This window comes from Heterodontus francisci, chromosome 1 (assembly GCF_036365525.1).
Source record: "Heterodontus francisci isolate sHetFra1 chromosome 1, sHetFra1.hap1, whole genome shotgun sequence".
NCBI classification, from domain to species: domain Eukaryota; kingdom Metazoa; phylum Chordata; class Chondrichthyes; order Heterodontiformes; family Heterodontidae; genus Heterodontus; species Heterodontus francisci.
This window is the reverse complement of record NC_090371.1, coordinates 270,074,848-270,094,189: the sequence shown is the minus strand read 5'-3', so window position 1 is coordinate 270,094,189 and position 19,342 is coordinate 270,074,848. Positions and strand designations below refer to the sequence as shown.

The 19,342-nt window shown below is 41.7% G+C and overlaps 2 protein-coding genes across 2 annotated transcripts in view; one reads left to right on the top strand and one right to left on the bottom strand.

The window, feature by feature from the left end:
* LOC137372654 (myosin light chain 5-like) overlaps positions 1-12,075 on the bottom strand; it is a 25,552-nt gene extending 13,477 nt beyond the window's left edge. The window contains exon 1 of the mRNA XM_068036709.1: positions 11,887-12,075. Coding sequence (XP_067892810.1) covers positions 11,887-12,075 — 189 coding nt within the window. The remainder of the gene's footprint in view (positions 1-11,886) is intronic.
* On the top strand, positions 11,998-19,342 carry LOC137376348 (ATP synthase subunit e, mitochondrial-like). Its single transcript, XM_068044723.1, has 4 exons — positions 11,998-12,109; positions 16,616-16,670; positions 17,018-17,116; positions 18,906-19,342. Exons 1-4 carry the CDS (start codon positions 12,074-12,076, stop codon positions 18,929-18,931), a joined length of 216 nt encoding a protein of 71 aa, XP_067900824.1. The 5' UTR covers positions 11,998-12,073; the 3' UTR covers positions 18,932-19,342.

Below are 19,342 nucleotides of genomic sequence, written 5' to 3'. Positions count from 1 at the left end.
AAACCAAAAACATCTCAGGAGTCAAGCCTCTTGACCCCTATAAATCTTGACCTTTGTAAATATCTTTCCCCAAGTCAAAAAAAAAACTCCTGCTAGGTAATTATCTGAAGACAGGTGCCTTCCAGTAAGGGCTTGTTTTTAGCACTCCTTGATTCTTCCAGTAATTGTTTGTTTACAAGCTCAGTCCAAAAGACCTTCTGATACCCTCTAAAAAACACACACACACAAAGTTCCAGCATCTATGGAATCCTTTTCAGTTTTAACACACAAATCCTCATAATTTAACAAAAAATCGAAGCACTCGTAACATTAGTGATAATATGAAATCTTCCGTTAATTTCATGTAATATCAAATCACTATCAGGACGAGCTTCTCTCTTCAGGCTGTACCTATTTTTTTCTCCCTCTATCAAATTAAATCTGCAGTTTGACAGTCAAGAGAATTCGGAAGTCTGAGAGAAACAACTAAGAATGACTGATTCTTGGTGAACTTTTGACGACTGTGATTCCACCTGAGGACTTAAGCCTCCTAACTTTCAATTCTGCTCATGGATAGCGAAACCTGAAGTGGATGCTAGGTCCCCTAAATGGTTTTAGTGGAAGCTTAGGGCTCCCTATCTCAATTGCAATGATGTATCTTGTCTTTCAGACATACAAACTAGAATTGGATCAGGCATAGGACTGATACATCACTGACAAAAAAGTAATCTTGATTTATTGTTTTGTCATAAACCCCCTAATATGCAGGAATATCAATGCTGCCAGTGACTTGTCTGCTTCTATTGTGAGCATGCACAAAAGATTTGGAGGAATAAACCATAATCTTCCACATTAGATGCAATAATAATAAATACTGCACCAGTGATTAAACCTAATCAAATTGTCAGTGACAGAGCCACTTGCATAAAAGAGTTACAAATTTCAGAAAATTACCACAAAGTATTATTTACAAATATTACATTTGATGCTGTAAACTTTCAAAGCATACTTTGTTGTTTCAGCTCAGCAAGATATCTAAAATAATGAAGATTTATTTTAAGAAATCTACAATCGCACTATTTTCCTGAAACCTTTACAGTTGAGTATGTGTGCTGAATCTCTTTAGATCTAAGGTAACAGAGTCTAGTTACATGAAATGAACAATAGATTTCATATTACTACTATCATATGATTCACTATAACATTTTCATAGATAAAAGGAGTCATAAAGGTTACATAGATATTGATAACAGCAAGTTCTCTAAGAATATTGGGCTATAATGTTATAACTCTATTCCAACCTGCACTGTCTCTATGAAGCCTCTCGGCAGTAGCCAAGGTTACAAAAACTATCTGATAATATAGATTTTGGTGAAATTTTGCTCATCAAAATAAAACAGTACCGAGAAGTTTTTTAATTCACTCTCATGATGTGGGCATCATTGGCAAAGCTGGCATTTATTGCCAACCGTAGTAGCCCTGAGAAGGTGGTGATGGATCTTCTTCTTGGACCCATTGTGGTCTGTGTGGTGAAGTTGTTCCCACAATGCTGTTACATAGAGAATGCCAGGCTTTTGACCCAGCAATGATGGAGTGGGGATATATGTCCAAATCAAGATGGTGTTACCATGCACCTGTTGCCCTAGTCCTTGTAGGTAGTGGAGGTTGTGGGTTTGGGAGGTGCTGCCGACTTGCTATAGTGCATCCTGTAGATAGTGTACACTGCAGCAATGGTACACAGTGCAGTGGAAGCAGTGGATGTTTAAGCTGATGGATGAGGTGCCAATCAATATGGTTTACTGGATAGTGTTGAGCATCTTGAGTGGTGTTGGAGTTGTACACAGCCAAGCAAATGGACAGTATTCCACAAAACTCCTGACTTTTGCCTGATAACCCTCCCTGCACACCCAGATTGTCCTCCACAGGAGGAAGGAGGATTTCATTTGTCTGTTTGAGTCGGGCACTAAAGTGCACAAGAGGCCAATGACCTTACTTACCCTTCATGACCTCTCTCCACATAGACAGCAATCTTGAAATTTTCCTAAGGCAAATTATCGTGACTCCCAAAAGCATAAGGTTCTCTCCAAAAATGTAATGGTACCAAGAACCTTATGTCAACATATTTTCCTATAGGTACCATTCAAAATACAGTCTATCAACTTCACAAAGTATTTGTATAGATCTGTTCTCTGGATAAGTGGAAAAAAAAATAGTCACTCATTGTTCTGTTTGGAATGGGTAATTAAATAATTTCACGCTAAGTTCTGTTGAACTTGTTATTGAAGACATTAACTGTACTGCGCTGCCATTTTGAGTGATTTAAATAAGCCAAAAAGGATAGAATTCATGATATGTTAATGAATTCTAACTTTATTTACTAGATGATATTTTAACAGGAAGAGATTTTTAATTGAACCCACAGTGAAAAATCAGAGTAGAAAATATTTTGAAATTACTTTCTTGTGCTTCCACTTGAGGATTTAATCATTTTCATTGAATATTATTATTATTTAAAGCAAAAACAATTAAATGCAGTTTTCATGAGTGGCCTGGTAGCTGCAACACTAGAACAATTGCCCCCCTACCTCCCCACTAGGACCCTTGAGTTGGAATTCCAATCTTGATTAGTATTCTCACTTAGACCTCTGCTGAGATGAATTATGCCAACCTCTGTTGGTTATCTTTAGAAAAGCTGCCCGAGGAAGAAGGTAAATGGAAAAGAATGGTTCTTTTTGTACTTTTCAACCACACTTAGTCATGCATTGATCAACAAGCAGCATTGATTGGGTTATGAAGAAGTCCAGGGGCAGGATCAATTCCACTGAACAGGAGGGGACGGAAAGTCTCGGGAAAACAAAATAAAAGCCCCTCCTGTGATCTTTTAATGTATTATTTGTTGGTGTTTTACTTTTAATATGTTTATGTCTGAATCACTGATATATGATAATAGTTTTAGTGCAGGTTAAAGAATACCAGTGTTTTCCTTGCATTGGTATTCTTGAGGATTGTCCTGATGAGTGCAAGGCGAAAAGCTTCGACAACATGTCTTTATTTTCAGCAATACTCAAGTTCTGTACTACCAAATGACTATATATATTAACTATTTGCTTTGGAGTTCAGGATAGCTGAGAGAGCTCCAACTATGAGTGATCTGAATTGTAGGATATCTGGTGACAAGCAGATATTGGGGAAAAATTAACACCCTTTTCTCAAACAATCAAATAAATCTGACTCCCACTCACTAAATCTATCACCTCTGGTTTGCTGAGTTTAAATTTATAAAGTTTATACAGCTTTCAACTTTCTTACAGTGAGATCTTATTATTAAAAGGAAACGGATCAATAAATTACAGTGTATCACTGACAGGAGTGTAGAACAGAATGAGATAAACAGAGAAAGGCTGAGAAGAGCAACCCTCATCCCTATAAAATTGAAAAACCAAACGCATTTATAGAATCAGTTTGAAACATTTGCACTGTTTAGAAGAGACTGATAGAAACTTTGCAACAAGCACAGTGAGCTGTAAAATATTCAAAGGCTTCGCATGTCATGCAGAAAAACTGTCTCATTAAACAGCAGTTTTATTGGAAAACCTTTATAAGCTGGCTAGGCACAGGGAATGATCGAGTATGTAACAGCAAAAGCTAAAAGTAGAGCCTGATGGGCTGATCTTATCCCAGAGAGAATATCACTACACAAAGCAATGAAGAAGCTATATTTACACAGACAGCTGAGCCCCACCATTAATTCCCAGCAAGGCTGACTGCAACTCATCATCCACATTCAGTTACAGTGCTTTGAGTGCAAAGAAATACTATAGGAATCTAATGTTTTTTTTTCTGTAATGTTAAGTGCTTTATCTCTGCAGGGCTCAGTCAATGCCAGCACTTTCAACAAAGCATTTAAATTGTTATCAAGTCTATTTTACAGCATCATCTACATTAAATATTAGCTAACTATTAAAACCTTAAATTGAGTAAATGAGATGTACCTTTCTAGAACAGCAGTTTGTATCTATGTAGCAACTTTCACTCAGAGAAAAAAGTCCCAAGACGCTTTACAGAGAAATAAATGGGTGCGGAGCCAATGAAGATATTAGAAGAAGTTACCACAGAGGTGGGTTTTAAAGATGGTCTTAAAGGAGGACAGGGAGTTGGAGAGCTGGAGGGGCCCAGGCAGGGAATTCCAAAGCATGGGGCACAGGCAACTGAGCACATGGCCACCAATATGGTGGGGCAAAGAGAGGGGATTGCACAAAAAACAGTTGGAGAAACTAGGTTCTGGCGGAATTGTAGAGCTGAAGATTAAAGAGATAGGTGGAGCAAAGCCATAAGGGAATTTAAACATGAGAATGATCATTTTAAATTTGGAGGCAGTAGGGGCTGGGAGCTATTATAGGTTAGAAAGGACAGAGATGACAAGCTGGGTTTTGTGGTGATGGTGGGGGGAACCCCGCCTCGGCCTTTTCAATGTTCCCAGCGCCAAGATTTCCATCCCTTTAAAGACGGGGATCCTGCCTCCAAGAGCTGCCGGCCAATCACAGGGCCAGCAGTTCAACAGTATCGGCAGTGCCATGGGGAGTGGTGGCCTCTGCTGGTACTGCAGAGGCATCGGACCCAGGCCCAGCGCTGGAACCCCGCCCCTGCCACAATTCTATGGGCCCATCTCTGACCCCGCCTCAGGGGACCCATAAAATACAGCCTCAATGAGTGAGCAGGACCTTGTGTGGCATAGAATATGGGCAGCAGAGTTTATGAAAGGTAAACAGTAGGAGACTGGCCAGGAGATTGTTGGAATAGTCAAATCTAGAGGTGACAAAGACACAGATTATGATTTAAGAAGTAGGTGGACTGAGGTGGATAATGTTACAGAGGTCTAAGTAAGCGGTCTTTGTGATAAAGAAGAAATTGAGTCAAAAGATCAGCTTGGGGTCAAATAGTCCAGTTGGGCCGAATAGCCAGTTTCTGTGCTGTAAATTCTATGTAATTCTATGTGTGTGTGTGTGTGTGTCTCTCTCTCTCTGTCCCCTGTAAGACTTTACTAAAAATTAAGCTCAAGCTGAGGCTTGACCAAATCATCATCTTGCCTGGCAACAAACTGTGGACAGTGCGGACAACATCCTGTTTTCAGCCTTTTAAAGTTAAAACTTGCTGAACTATAGTATTCTGCAATAATTGTGTTTTCCCAGACAGTGCTATCAAATTGAACAAAGCCACAATCTTCAGAGATGAAACATCTGTGTTTGAAATGTGTTAGCCGACATTGAGAATTAACAAGTTTTGGCCACTTCAGATAATACATGCCAATGCAACCGAGTCCAGCCAAATGTCAGAGGGTAAGGAACCACCACAAGCACGCCCCCGCCCACACGCCCCCACCCCCCACAACTGATGGAAACTGACTGAAGGAAGTTGGAAGGAGATTAGCACTGCTGGGCAGGCTTTTTCAAACAAATGGCTCAGTATGTGATCGGGTATATTGGCCTGATACAAATACTATTTGGACTATAAGCCACTGTCAGTATGCTATCTTGTCCCTCCCTAGAATTAAAGAAACTTTGGTGTTGCAACCGTAGAGAAGGAGTGACTTGGTCAGTCACTAGAGAGCTACAATCAATGTGAAGTTGACTGCTCTCAGGTGATTGTATGTATTTCGCTTGCTTCATATTTTGAACAATTTATTGTTAGTGCCGATAGTCATCCCTAGTAGAGTATAGGTCCATATTGCATGTTTTCATAGATGAAAGTGAAGTTTTCATAGAAAGATAAGTGAACCTAATGAAGTTGGATAATTAATCAAGAACTTGGATGTTTCCCATTATTGCTGTAACTCTCATGTCTGAACCAGAATAAGTATACTAAATAGTTCTACACCACTAATCTCTCTTTCCCTGTCTCCCCAATCTGTGTCCCCAGTGCCTGTTGCGACATTGATCCAGTGAGTCTGTAGCCCTTCATTCTCTCTCTCTAATGTCCTCCAGCCCTACAACCCTCAGAGAGATCTCCTCGCCTCCAATGCTGACCTCTTGAGCATCCCCAATTTTAATTGCTCCACCATTGCTGGCCATGTCATCAGCTGCCTGTACCCTAAACTCTGGAATCCCCTCCCTAAACCTCACCACCCTCTCTACTTTTCTTTCCTGCTTTCAGACACTCCTTAAAACCTATTTCATTGGCCAAGCTTTTGTTCATCAACCCTAATATCTCCTTATGTGGCTTGGTGATAAATTTTGTTTCATAATGCTTTTGTGAAGCGCCTTGGGACATTTTACTATGTTAAAGACACTTTATAAATGCAAGTTGTTGTTTTGTCCCTATAGAGAACACATTTGCTGGCAATGAGAGGGAAGAGAATGGGCCATGGATAAATACAGGATTGGTGTCAACTCTTGTACAGGTTTTCTACCACAACAGGCTTTCTTGACAGGAGGGCAATGAATGGCCTGAGAATAGGGCACAAAGCTTAGAAACAGAGCTGCGTGAAATGCAATCAGAGTGGAAGATGAGAATTTGGTGATAGTAGGAATTCAGTGGAGAGGAAGAAGGTGGTCTCATGCCTGATTTGAAAGAAGGTGTAGAGCTGCAAAGCCTGAGGATTCTATGATTATTATCTAGGTTAACTATCTAGATATTTATATTTTGTTTCTTTGTGCTTAGTATCTCAGTGGTTCTTATTGAGTTTGAGTAAACAATTAGTCTTTGGTTAGTTCACTTTGAGGAGTGAATAGAAAAATAGCAGTGTGGTTTAGAGTTAACCAATTGTATAAATACTTATATCTAAGGAGTTTCTAGTTAGAATGGAGGGACAGTTACGACCTGTAAGCTGCAATTTCTATACCATGTGGGAACTTTAGGATGCTTCATGTGTCCCTGAGGTCTATGTTTGCAGGAAATGCTTCAGCCATTCAAACTCACACTGAGGGTTTCTGAGTTTCATGGCAGCTGGATTCACTGCAGGGAAGATGGGTGGCTGAATCTATCTTGGATTGCAAGTTCCAGTAGATGGTCAACCCACAGCCAAATAGAGTCCAGGATAGCAAGTGGGTAGCCACCCGGAAGGGTAGGAAGAGGCAGCAGTGCAGGAATCCTCCAGGAGTGTTGTACACTCAGACCAATATGCAGAACTGAAAACTGGTGAGGGTGAAAAAACTTCAAAGGAGTGCAGTCCTGAGCCTGGCACTGTGAGGTACAGAAAAGCATAGAAGAGCAGTGGTAATTGGGGATTTGATAGTCAGAGGACAGACAGCCTGTTCTGTTTTCATCAATGTGAGACCCGTATGATATGTTGCCCCCCTGGTGTCAGGGTAAGGGACGTCATGGAGAGGGTGCAGAACATTCGGCAAGGGGAAAGGAAAGAGCCAGAAGTCCATGTCAGAACCAACTCGCTAGGGAGAAAGAGGGTTGAGGTCCTGCAGTCAGAATTTAAGGAGCAAAGGAGGAAGGGATAAAGAAGAAGCTCATATGTAGTAACCTCTGTTTCACATGCTGGTGAGAGTAGAAATAGGAGGATTTGGCAGTTTAATGCATGACTTGAGACACAGTGCATTGGGATGTGATCTGTGGCAGGAGAAATCTGTTCAAGATGGATGGGTTGCATCTGAATAGAGCTGGGACCAATGTCCTTGATGGAAGATTAACTAGAGCTGTGGGGGAGGGTTTAAACTAATTCTGGAGGGGGTTGGGCACCAAGATGTCGTATTAAAAAGTAGAAACGAGGACTGGGAGAGACAGTTAGTGTTAGAAATAATACAGAATTAGGTGGGATCACAGAAAATACCAAGTTAGGTTTGGAGTGCATTTTTGTAAATGCACAAAGTATGGCTAATAAGGTTGGTGAGCTGCAGGTGCAAATAGCCACATGGGAATATGATGTAGACCTGGCTCAAAAAGGGGGAGGATTGGAAGCTTAAAATTCCTGGGTACAAGGTATTCAGGAAAGATAGGGAAGAAAAAAAAGTAGCAGTTTTGAGTAAGGAAAATATTGCAGTGCTAGAAAGAGAGAATGTACTTGACTTGAGGGGGTCAAAGGCAGAATCTATTTGCTTGGAGTTAAGAACCAATAAAGAAGCCATGACACTATTTGGTTTATTTTATAGACCACCAAATAGTGGGCAGTTAAAAATGAGCAGATTTGTAAATAAATTAGAGAGTTACAAGAAGTTTAGAGTAGTGATAATCGGACACTTTAGCTACCCTAATATTGAACGAGCCAGTGGTTTTGTTAAGGGCAGTGAAGGGGAGGAATTTCTGAAATGTGTTCAGAAGAATTTTCTTGATCAGTACGTTTCCTGCCCAATGAGGGATGTTTAAACCATGAAGGGTTTAAATACAGTAAATAAAAATGAACAATTTCCGATGGCTGAGGAGTCAATGACCAGAGGGGACAGATTTAAGGTAATTGGCAAAAGGACCAGAGGTGACATGAGGAGAAACCTTTTTACACAACGAGTGGTTCGGATTTGGAATGCACTGCCTGATACTATGGTGGATATAGATTCAATAGCAGCCATCAAAAGGGAACTGGATAAATACTTGAAGGGGAAAAAATTGCAGCGATATAGGAATAGAGTGTGTGAGTGGGACTAACTGAATTGCCCTTCGAAGGAACTGGTGCAGTCTTGATGGGCAGAATGGCCTCTTTTTTGCTGTACTCTTCCATGATTCTTTGATTTTGTAATAGACTGTAGAGAAGCCTCGAGCAGATTAAAGCACTGGGAGCAATCAGAAAGGCCACATGCAGTGATCAGGCTGAACAGGAGAAGGAATTCTGGTCAGTAGTGTACTGTGGAAGCGAGGTCACACTAAGAGCCAGTGGAGTGCAATGAGCTTGACATAGCAGCAGCAGCTATTGTAAAATGAGGCAGCAGGAATAATTTAGGGCAAACATATTTGTGTTGGGCTCAGTGGGAGCCAGCAGGACCAGTGGAACCAGGTGGCAGGCAGAGCGAGGGCCAGGGTCCACCAAAGAGTGGGAGCAACATTTACTGGCACATCCCCTTTTGGAATCCTGTGACCAGGTAGCATAATGTGTGTAAATTTATAATTTACACGTCATAAAATTGCACAATGAACAAAGTGAATACATTACTGGGGAAAGACATTCAAGAAAACAGATTTTCTGATTCATATAATTTCAAACCAGAAAAAAATGATCTGACTGCTTTAGTATTATTTTCCGCCTCACAATTTGCAAAAACAGCTCCACTTTGGACCATTGTAGGTATATTTGTATACTTGAGAGAGCTTAATCTAAAACAAAAAATAAAATTTCATAGATTTTGTTTGAGTTGCTGCATGCAATGCATTTTAATTCAGTGATATTATTCTTGCCTCTAAGTCAAAAAGATAGTGTGTTCAAGCCCTATTCCAAAACCCAAGCACACAATCTAGGCTGACCCTTAGGTGCAGTACTAAAGGAGTGCTGGAGGAGTCACTTTTCAGATGAGACATTAAACTGAGACCCTGTTCTGCCTGTTCATGCAAAACAGCCCATGATACTTTTTGAAGAACTGTCTCCTTGTGTCCTGGTCAACCTTTTGTGAAAATAATGTACTTTTTGTTTTTGGAATTTGTCTATATTTGCATCTGCTGTGGTTTAAAGGGCAATGTACTCATCAGTTTGCATTTTCAATGCCCTAGTTTTGTTTTATGGATAATAATATGATCATAAAGAAGAAGCAGGAAAAATTAAAACAAAAAGCTAAATGCTGCAGGTGCTGAAAATCTAAAGCAGAGAACACTGGTGACCCTCAACAGGCCCCTTGTATCAGGGCAGCTAATGCAGCCATGTTTATATCCTGATATTAATTTTTAAAAATTTGCACAGAGAGGACAATGTTAAAGTTTTTGTGCCAGCTCCTCTGCACATCCACAGTGGCCATTCGCAGGTCCAGACTGGCTGCAGTCCACGTGGGCGATCACTCTGGCTGTCTGCCTCCCTTCTGCGTCTTTGCCTGTGCCCAGGTGACCCTGGAGAAGGAACACGCGGTGTCCACCGATATGCTTAAGACTTTTCCTGCCCAGCTGGCACCGCAGGGACTGGAGTGTTTGGTTGCTAGGGAAGTTATAAGTTTCCTTTTAAATTTAAATTAAACTCGGTGGAAATAAAGAGACAGGCTACCATAGACAGAACTTCACTATCCAAGTTTAAAAGATTAGAGGTGTTATTTTGGCCAAAGAGTGAAAACAGGCACTAATTGGGTGCAATGCTAATAACACTAGTCTGTTTGAAAGTCTGGATTTAGCACACAATTAGATCCTATACCCATAATTTGAACTTTCTAATGATGCCAAATCAGAAACCTGCAGGTTTAGCACCCAAGTGTGATGAGACTCAATTTTCATGGAGCAGTATATATGCGCTCCTTGCACCCACTTCCATTGAAAGTGTGGACTGCTCTGGCTAGCATGTTGCAGAATGACTAAGAGAAGGTGCACATATTCTCAGATACAGCACTGGAGCTGCTGGTGGAGGAGGTCTGGGGAGGAGGGATGTCCTGTAGCTGCAAGAAGGAAGGATGCCATCTTGCCCTTCTGTCCCTCTTTCCTGCAGCAGTTGTTGCTGCTCTGCCTGGCCTCATGCCCTTCTCCCATTCCTCATCCAGACCCAGGAGAACCCCTAGCAAGATGCTCATGACCAAGCACTCTTCTCCTGGTGGCTCCTGTAAGGTACAGTAGCACAGCACTTATCTTTTTCAGTGAAGTCCTCAGAGAATTTCCAGAATAAATGTTGCTCGAGTGTTGGTGAAGTCTTGACAAAGTGTTCCAGAAAGTCTCCCACTTTGTTTCAGAGGTCTGATTCACGGCTCCAGCAGCAATGAACATGGAATGGTGAGTATCCCTTTAAGTCATGCTTGAAATTGACACCAAAGCTGTGTGTTTACTACCAAACAGCTGGTTGCTGTTAAAAGAGGACATTAGCTGATGTGCTAATTGCTAAAATGTCATATGTCATGCAGCCTCTTTAATGAGTGCTAGCAGGCCTTTAAAGTTGCCGTGACCATAGTGGTTGTGCTGTCAACAAAAGCAACCTTAAGTGACAATCAGGTGTTTTAACGAGCCTCCAGGTAGCTATTCCTAGCAAGGGCTTCAACTCTTTTACCAAGATGCTGTCTTGCACAAAACATGGGCTAAACCAGTGTTTCAGGTTATGACTGCATCTTGGTCACCTCAAAGGCCCTTTGATACTAAAGTATATAGTGAAAACAGCTCTCTACATGTTCCTATGGAAGCCTGCATGAATACTGAAAGTATCGAGGGGTGCTGCATTGTCAGAGATGCCATCCTTCGGATGAGACATTAAACCGAGGCCCTGTCTGTCCTCAGGTGGACATTAGACATCCCATGGTACTGTTCTAAGACAGGGAGTTTATCCCTCAACGGTGACTAAAAAAAATCAGATTACCTGGTCAGTTTGTGTGAGTGTCCACAATTCAGCTGCTGCGTTTCCTATATTACAACAGTGACTACACTTCAAAAAGTACTTTATTGGCTGTAATGAAAGGCATTTGTATAAATGCAAGTTTTCTTTATTTTTCTTTTATGTTTCCCATGAGTTTTTTAAAAAAAGATCACTTTTTATTCAGTTTCTTTCCCTTTGAGGACACTCGGGCTCCCTACCGTTTCTTAATGAAAAGGTGCAGTTGCTGCAATGAAACAAGTGCCTCCTCGGAATTGGGGAAAGTTTCCAGCAACCACGAGCATTAACACACGCTTTGCCTTCGTCCCAGGACAGCTTTGTTATTTAATCTCCCCCTGCCCTATCAAACTTTGCCCTTTGTTCTCTCCCCCACCCCTTCACTTGCTTAAAACCTAATTATTTTCTAACCTTTGCCAGTTCTGGTGAAAGGTCACAGAGCTGAAACGTTAACTCTGTTTCTCTCTCCTGACGAGCTGAGTATTTCCAACACTTTTTGGTTTTGTTCCAGAGACAACTTGTCCGGGATCAAACTTCTGGCCAATCAGGACGCGCCGCTGGAAGGAACGCGATGACGTAATGGAACGTGCCGGCGCGATGACGTAAGACGCACAACCGGCCGCCCTTTCTGCCGTTTCCTTCCTTCTGCGGAGATCTCTTGGCTTGGTGACCGTCGTCATGGTTCCTCCGGTGCAGGTGTCGCCTTTGATTAAGGTAGGGAGCGGGCATTCGGGGGAGGGTGATGGCCATCAAGCCCAAAGTCGCGTTCCTTGCTCTTGTTGAGCGGCTTTGCCGCTTGTCTGTGCGCTTGGGCCTAGTGGAGCCTGAGCTAAGGTCAAACCAGGACCTTGGGACAGGGATATGGGCCCAGAGATGAGGGAATTGGGGTGGATGGTGGTGGGGAGATACTGAGTCTCTGAGGTAAGTTTGGCCAAGGTTTAATTTTCCTAGAGTCATTCTTTGTACCTTAGCTGGAAGTAGGTAGGCAAAACCCGTGCCTTGGAGAAAGCTCTGAACTTTTGTGTAATTTTCTGCTTTCTGCAGACAGCTTTCAGCACCCAAGGTCAAAAGTAGGCAAAATATTGACTTTGCACATTAATGAATAGTGTGCAAGTTGTTGAGGTCTCACTCTCTTGAGTCCTGAAACAATCCATGTTGGCACTTTGACTTGTGAATTGTCCTCGATAACCCAGGCGTTAGATGTATTGTACTGGAATTTACTGAAAAAATAAAGACTTGTGAACGCTATATACCACTGTTAATATCCAAATGTTCCAGCAACTTGTGGCAATTTGCAATTCATGGGTGTGTCTGCAATTAGCTTTACAAAATGATCTCACTTTTAATGTAATAAAAACAAGAAATGCTGGAACCACTCAGCAGGTCTGGCAGCATCTGTGGAAAGAGAAGCAGAGTTAACGTTTCGGGTCAGTGACCCTTCATCGGAACTAGCAAATATTAGAAATGTCAAAGGTTATAAGCAAGTGAGCTGGGGTTGCGGCAAGACATAACAAAGGAGAAGGTGTAGATTGGACAAGGCCACATAGCTGACTGAGGTTATGGAGCAACCGGAAACTCAGGGTCCTGCTTGCGGACTGAGCGGAGGTGTTCCGCAAAGCGGTCACCCAGTCTGCGTTTGGTCTCCCCAATGTAGAGGAGACCATATTGTGAGCAGCGAATACAAGATACTACATTGAAAGAAGTACAAGTAAATCGCTGCTTCACCTGAAAGGAGTGTTTGGGGCCTGGGATAGTGAGGAGAGAGGAGGCAAATGGGCAGGTATTACACCTCCTGCGATTGCAGGGGAAGGTGCCATGGGACGGGGATGAGGTGGTGGGTGTAATGGAGGAGTGGACCAGGGTGTCGCAGAGGGGACGATCCTTTCGGAATGCTGACAGGGGAAGATGCGTTTGGTAGTGGCATCACGCTGGAGGTGGCAGAAATGGCAGAAGATGATCCTTTGGATATCGAGGCTGATGGTGTGGAAAGTGAGGACAAGGGGAGCCCTGTCACGGTTCGGGGAAGGGGTGAGGGTAGAGGTGTGGGAAATGGACCGGGCACGGTTGAGGGCTCTGTCAACAACAGTGGGGGGGGGGAATCCTCTGTTGAGGAAAAAGGAGGTCATATCAGAAGCACTGTCATGGAAGGTGGCATCATCAGAGCAGATGCGTCGGAGACGGAGAAACTGGGAGAATGGAATGGAGTCCTTACAGGAGGTAGGGTGTGAAGAAGTGTAGTCCAGGTAGCTGTGGGAGTCGGTGGGCTTATAATGGATATTAGTAGACAACCTATCCCCAGAGATGGAGACAGAGAAGTCGAGGAAGGGAAGGGAAGTTTCTGCATTTGCAGATTAATTGCCCATTAAACTCACCATAGGAAGTGCAGTCTATAATTAACAGTGTAGTCTCCTTTTAATGAGATTTCTGCTAATCAACTTCTCTGGCCCATAAAGTGAGCTGTTAAAAATGAAGTCTCATTTCTTCTAGTAGTGAATTGTTAGAAGTTTTTTTCTTACTTTGCTTTTCTGTCTTCCTTTTCTCTCGTTCAATCTTTCTTTCCCTCTTGTTTCTCTTTCTGTGCCAGATTTGACATTGAATTCACCCACTGTAAATTCACTTTTCTTCTCACTCGTTTATTTTTTCAATCCTTAAAATTTCATTGGTTAAGGACATGCACTGTTGGTCTCATCGTTCATCAAAGTCCCAGAAGTCCTTTTGCCTAAGTCATGCCTCACTTCCAGCGACTTGCAGGAAAAAGAATAAATAACCAGTCCGTGAGATGTCTTGCTCTAGTAAATTCTAGTCCAATGAGTTGTCTTCTGCATCCCCAACAACAATTAATTGCGTTTATATAGTGCCATTAACATGAAATGTCCCAAGGCACTTCAGTGTTATCAAACAAAACTTGACACTGAAAGATGTTAGGACACATGACCAAAGGTTTGATCAAAATGGTAGGTTTTACGGAGCGTCTTAGAGGAGAATGAGATGGAGAAGTGTAAGGAGGGAATTCCAGAGCGAAGGGCTGAGGCGTTGATAGCTGCCAATGGTGGAATGATTAAAATCACAGCGATTTATATCTACATATAGTATTTCAAAAAGGTGAGGTAATCTGTAGTGTAATTAAATTATAAGTGCAGGGAACTGAAGAACTCAGTTGGCTCCCCAAAAATACACGTCTGTAAATAATAAGTCTTATTGTTTTTCGTCTCCAACACCAAAGTAAATGAACTGAGTTGCAGGTAACTGAATTCATGTTCAGTCAAAGTCCTATGCAAACTTAATCCACAGCAGAAATTTTAATTGAGGCATGAAGGAACTCTGCTTTTGTTAGATATGACTATCTGTCAATTATTTCATCTCCCATAAAAGTAATCAACCAAGAACTTCTAATTGAAGCATTTGCACGCTGTTGCAACCTTTTATATTTTTTCCGATAAGCCCACATGTAGACTCACTGTTTTGTACAGGCTTATATAAAGAAGCAAATCAATGTCACTAAGGGGGAGAGGGAGCATCTGCAATATTGAGCCAGAATTTGCAGTCAAAATAATGGCAAAGCAAAAGTTGCTTTCAAAATTATGCTGTTAGCTTTGCAAAAAAGCCATTTTACTTTAACCTCCTCTCTTTTTAGGAATGCAAGAAATAGGGACAGGAGTAGACCATATGGCCCATTGAGTCTGCTCCGCCATACAACACGATTCATGGCTGATCTTGGGCTTCACCTGCACTTTCCTGCCCACGCACCATATCCCTTGATTCCCTGAGACCAAAAATCTATCTCTCCCAGCCTTCAATGTATTCAACGATGGAGCATCTACACCCACTGGAGTAAAGAATTCCAAAGATTAACAACCCTTTGACTGAAGTAATTTCTCCTCATCTCAGTCCTAAATGATCAGTCTGTTATCCTGAGACTGTGTCCCTGTGTTTTAGATTCCTCGACCAACGGAAACAATCTGTCAACCCTGTGCAGCCCCTTCGGAATCTTGTATGTTTCTATGAGATCTCCTCTCATTCTTCTAAAGTCCAGAGCATATAGGCCCAATTTCCTCAGCCTCTCGTCCTAGGACAACCCTCTCATCCCAGGGACCAATCTAGTGAACCTTCTCTGTACCACCTTCAATGCAAGTATGTCCTTTCTGAAATGTGGAGATCAAAACTGCACACAGTACTCCAGATGTGTTCTCACCAAAACCCTGTACAGTTGTAGCAAAACTTCTCTACTCCTGTCCTCCAGTTGCCTTGCAATAAAGGCCAACATGCCATTTGCCTTCCTAATTGCTTGCTGTACCTGGACGCTAACTTTGTGTTCCTTGTACAAGCACACCTAAGGCTCTTTGAACATCAGCACTTGCAAGTTTCACACCTTCTGTTCTGTTTTTCTATTCTTGTGACCAAAGTGAATAACTTCACACTTCCCTTCATGATACTCCATCTGCCATCTTGTTGCCACTCACTTAACCTGTCCGTTTCTGCAGCCTCTGTGTCCTCCCCACAGCTTACCTTTCCACTACCTTTGTATCATCAGCAAACTTAGAGACATAACTGTCTCTACCTCTAAGTCATTAATATAGATTGTAAATAGCTGAGGCCCCAGCATTGATCCTTGTGGCACTCCACTATTCACTGCTTGCAGAATTTGCCAATTAAACACGCCACAAAGTTAAGTCGCATTATTAGAAGGTATGCACCCTTTTAATGCTAATTGATCAGTGTTCACGCCTGCCAGTCAACCTCTGGCACCTAAAGTTAACTATTACATGTGTGGAGTCTCATTGCTTTAGTGTTTTAATTTCTTGGAGATTTTAAAGTCAAATTTCATTTCTTTTTCTTTGTCCTTCGTAACTGATTTGCTGTGAAATTTTCTCCCTTTACTTCATGCTTCTTTTCAGTCATTTCTGTGTTTACTTCTCAATTCTTAAATTTCTATAGTTAAGGAGTTCCCCTATTGCTCGCCCTGTTCGCTCAGATACCTTGTTTCCCTTGCTGCACCGTTAGCAGCTTGCACTTTCAACAACTTTGTGGGAAAAAGTATTTTTTTGAGCTTAAGGGTGCAGAGGCAAGTCTGACTAACAAGGCATATTTTGTGATGCCGCACTCCAGCAAATTTTGGTCTATTGCGTTTACGCATACCCTGTTATATCACTTCAGTAGGGAGTTATTTATGGAGAGTGAAATGATGCTGCTTGAGTAAACCTGTACTATATTCTGTTACAGATGGCTAGGTACTCGGCATTGCTGGTTGGTATCATCTATGGGAAGACGCGATATGGTAAGAGTTTGAGATCATCTTGTCCTGAATGCAGAATAACATTTTGCTGAGGGCCTGGAACAAATTGCTGGCTTTTTCTAACCTATCTGGAGAGTTCAGCCTGAAGTTGGCAGTATTTCCTAAAGTTAAAGCTAGGTTTTGCTGTATTCCAGCTCAATGCTGCACTTTTATCATTTATTCCTTAGTTGATAATTCAGCAATCAGTCACAGTACTTGAATAAAACGATGATTTCATCTGATGAAACTGACAGGGAATTAGAATTCCTTCTTTAGGAAACAAAAGATGCAAATGGAGGTTCATTTAGAAAGAGGCTTAACTGTTCATGTTTGTCTATTTTATCATGAAGATTATCTGAAGCCTATTGCAGAAGAGGAGAGGAGAATCGAGACCGAAGAAAAAAAGAAACGAGAGGAGCTTGAACGTATTGCAAAACAATTGGCCGAAGGTATTTGAAAAATAAAATACTGATTCCATGCCACTGTAACCATAATTTGTGTTGGACCCAGTTAAGGCAAGTAAGAGTTATAGGTGATTAGGAACATATTTTGTGTAATTTTACAATAGGAGCATAGGAACATCCAGTCATTCAGCCTTTGAGCCTATTCTGCTATTCAGTTAGATTATGGCTGATTTGTACCTTGACTCAGTTTACCCAGCTTGACTCCTTATACTTTGATACTCCTGCCTGACCAAAAATCTATTGATTTCAGTCTTGAACATTTCAGTTGACTGAACATCCTCAAGCTTTTGGGAAGCAAGTTCGATTTCCACTACCCTTTGAGTGGGGGAGAAAGGTGTTTTCATAAGTGGCTCAGTTCCAATTTTAAGATTGTGCTCTCTTGTTCTGGATTTTACCACCAGAGGAAACTGCTTTTATGCATCTACCCAATCAAATCCTTAAAACATTTCAATTAAATCACCTCTTAACACTCAACTTAAGGGACTAGAAGCCAGGTTTATGCAGCCAGTGTCATAGATTAGCCCTTTAAGCCCTGCTATCATTCTGGTGATTATGTGCTGTATGCCTTCAAAAGCCAATAAATCCTTCCTAAGGTTTGGTGCCCCCAACACCCAGAAGGAGCCTGACCAAGGCTCTGTACAATTGAAGTATCACTTCCTCACATTGTCTTTGGCCCCCACTATGAATCTGTATCTTTGCCACCAATTCCAACTCTCTTCCTGGCTACTGCCTTGGGTTGAACCAGTCTGTTCACAACCTCGACATCCTATTTGACCTGAACTGAATTTCCAACCCCATATCCTCTCCATCACAAAGACGGTTTATTTCCACTTTTGTAACATCACACATTTCCACTCTGCCTCAGCCCACCTGCTGCTGAAACCCTCATTTGTTACCTCCAGACTGGACTCTTTCAATGCTCACCTGGACAGCTTTCCATCTTACACCCTCCATAAGTTTGAGCTCATCCAAAGCTTAGCTGACCTACATTGGATCCCAGTTCTCCAGTGTCTTGCATTTAAAATTCCCAACCTCATGTTCTCATTCTCAGATCGCTTCACTCCTTCCTATTTTTTGTAACCATCACTAGCTTTACAATCCTCCCAGAACTGTTCTTCCAACTCTAGTCTCTTGTACATACCACACTTCCTTCACCTCACCATTGGTGGCTGTGACTTCAGTCATCTTGCCATAAACTCTGAAATCTCTTTCTACCTGTCCAACTCCCTTACTTTTTAAGACCCTACTTAAAAACCACCTCTTTGTCCAAGACTTTAGTCATTGTTCCTAATATCTCCTTTGGCTCAACATCGATTTCTGTTTGATTTCGCTTCTGTGAAGTGTCTTGGGATGTTGTTGTATGTCTCGTTGCCATATATAAAAGTTTGATTAGACAAGGGTCTGAATCTAGACCAGGCTGATGGAAGTCTTATCTGTTTGGTTATGCTACTTTGCACAGCATTAACCTATCCTCAGCCTGAGAGCCATGGAATCATGAGTGTATTGTCAAAAGTCACGCTGTTGTAGGGCTGCTTTTATGAAACTGGAGGAGGGAGAGACTATTGGGGGGGTGCGGGCGGGCGCAGTGCAAGGGGTGTTGTGGATGCAAAGCAGCTTTACCCTGTATCTCAGCGATTTTGATCCTAGCACTGAGTACCCAACTTGGCAGTGATGCATTTTCCAGTGCTGCCATCCCTTAGTTTGAGCACAACATTTAACCAGAATTTTGAAAAGATTGTATGTATTGTGCATATAAATTAATCTCTCATTTCAGCTAATGAAGACACTATTTTGAAATGATTGATACCATTAAAAGTACAGATGAAGAATAAGCATGCTGCCCCCTCGGCTGCTAGTATGGACATGTCAGAAGTATCTATTCAAGACACATTTTTGGTGTGTTTTCCACAAAATACAAAGAGAAATAAATTTTATTTGAACAATATACTGTCTTTTGTTAATGTTATTTCATTGAAATCTATTGTGCAAAAGTTGGCCTAGTGTTTATCTACCAAATGTATGCTTTTGAGTTTCAAGACCTTTTGGTTCACTGGCTACGGATGTCTGTCATCTTCCTGTAAATTGCTGTAAAAGTTTACAATTTGTTTATAACAATTTGTAGTTTCAAACAGCTGGACACTCCTGAGTACTGACCAGTATATACTGTTTAAAAAGCCAGACTTGTGGGCAAAATTAAAATATTTTCAGTAA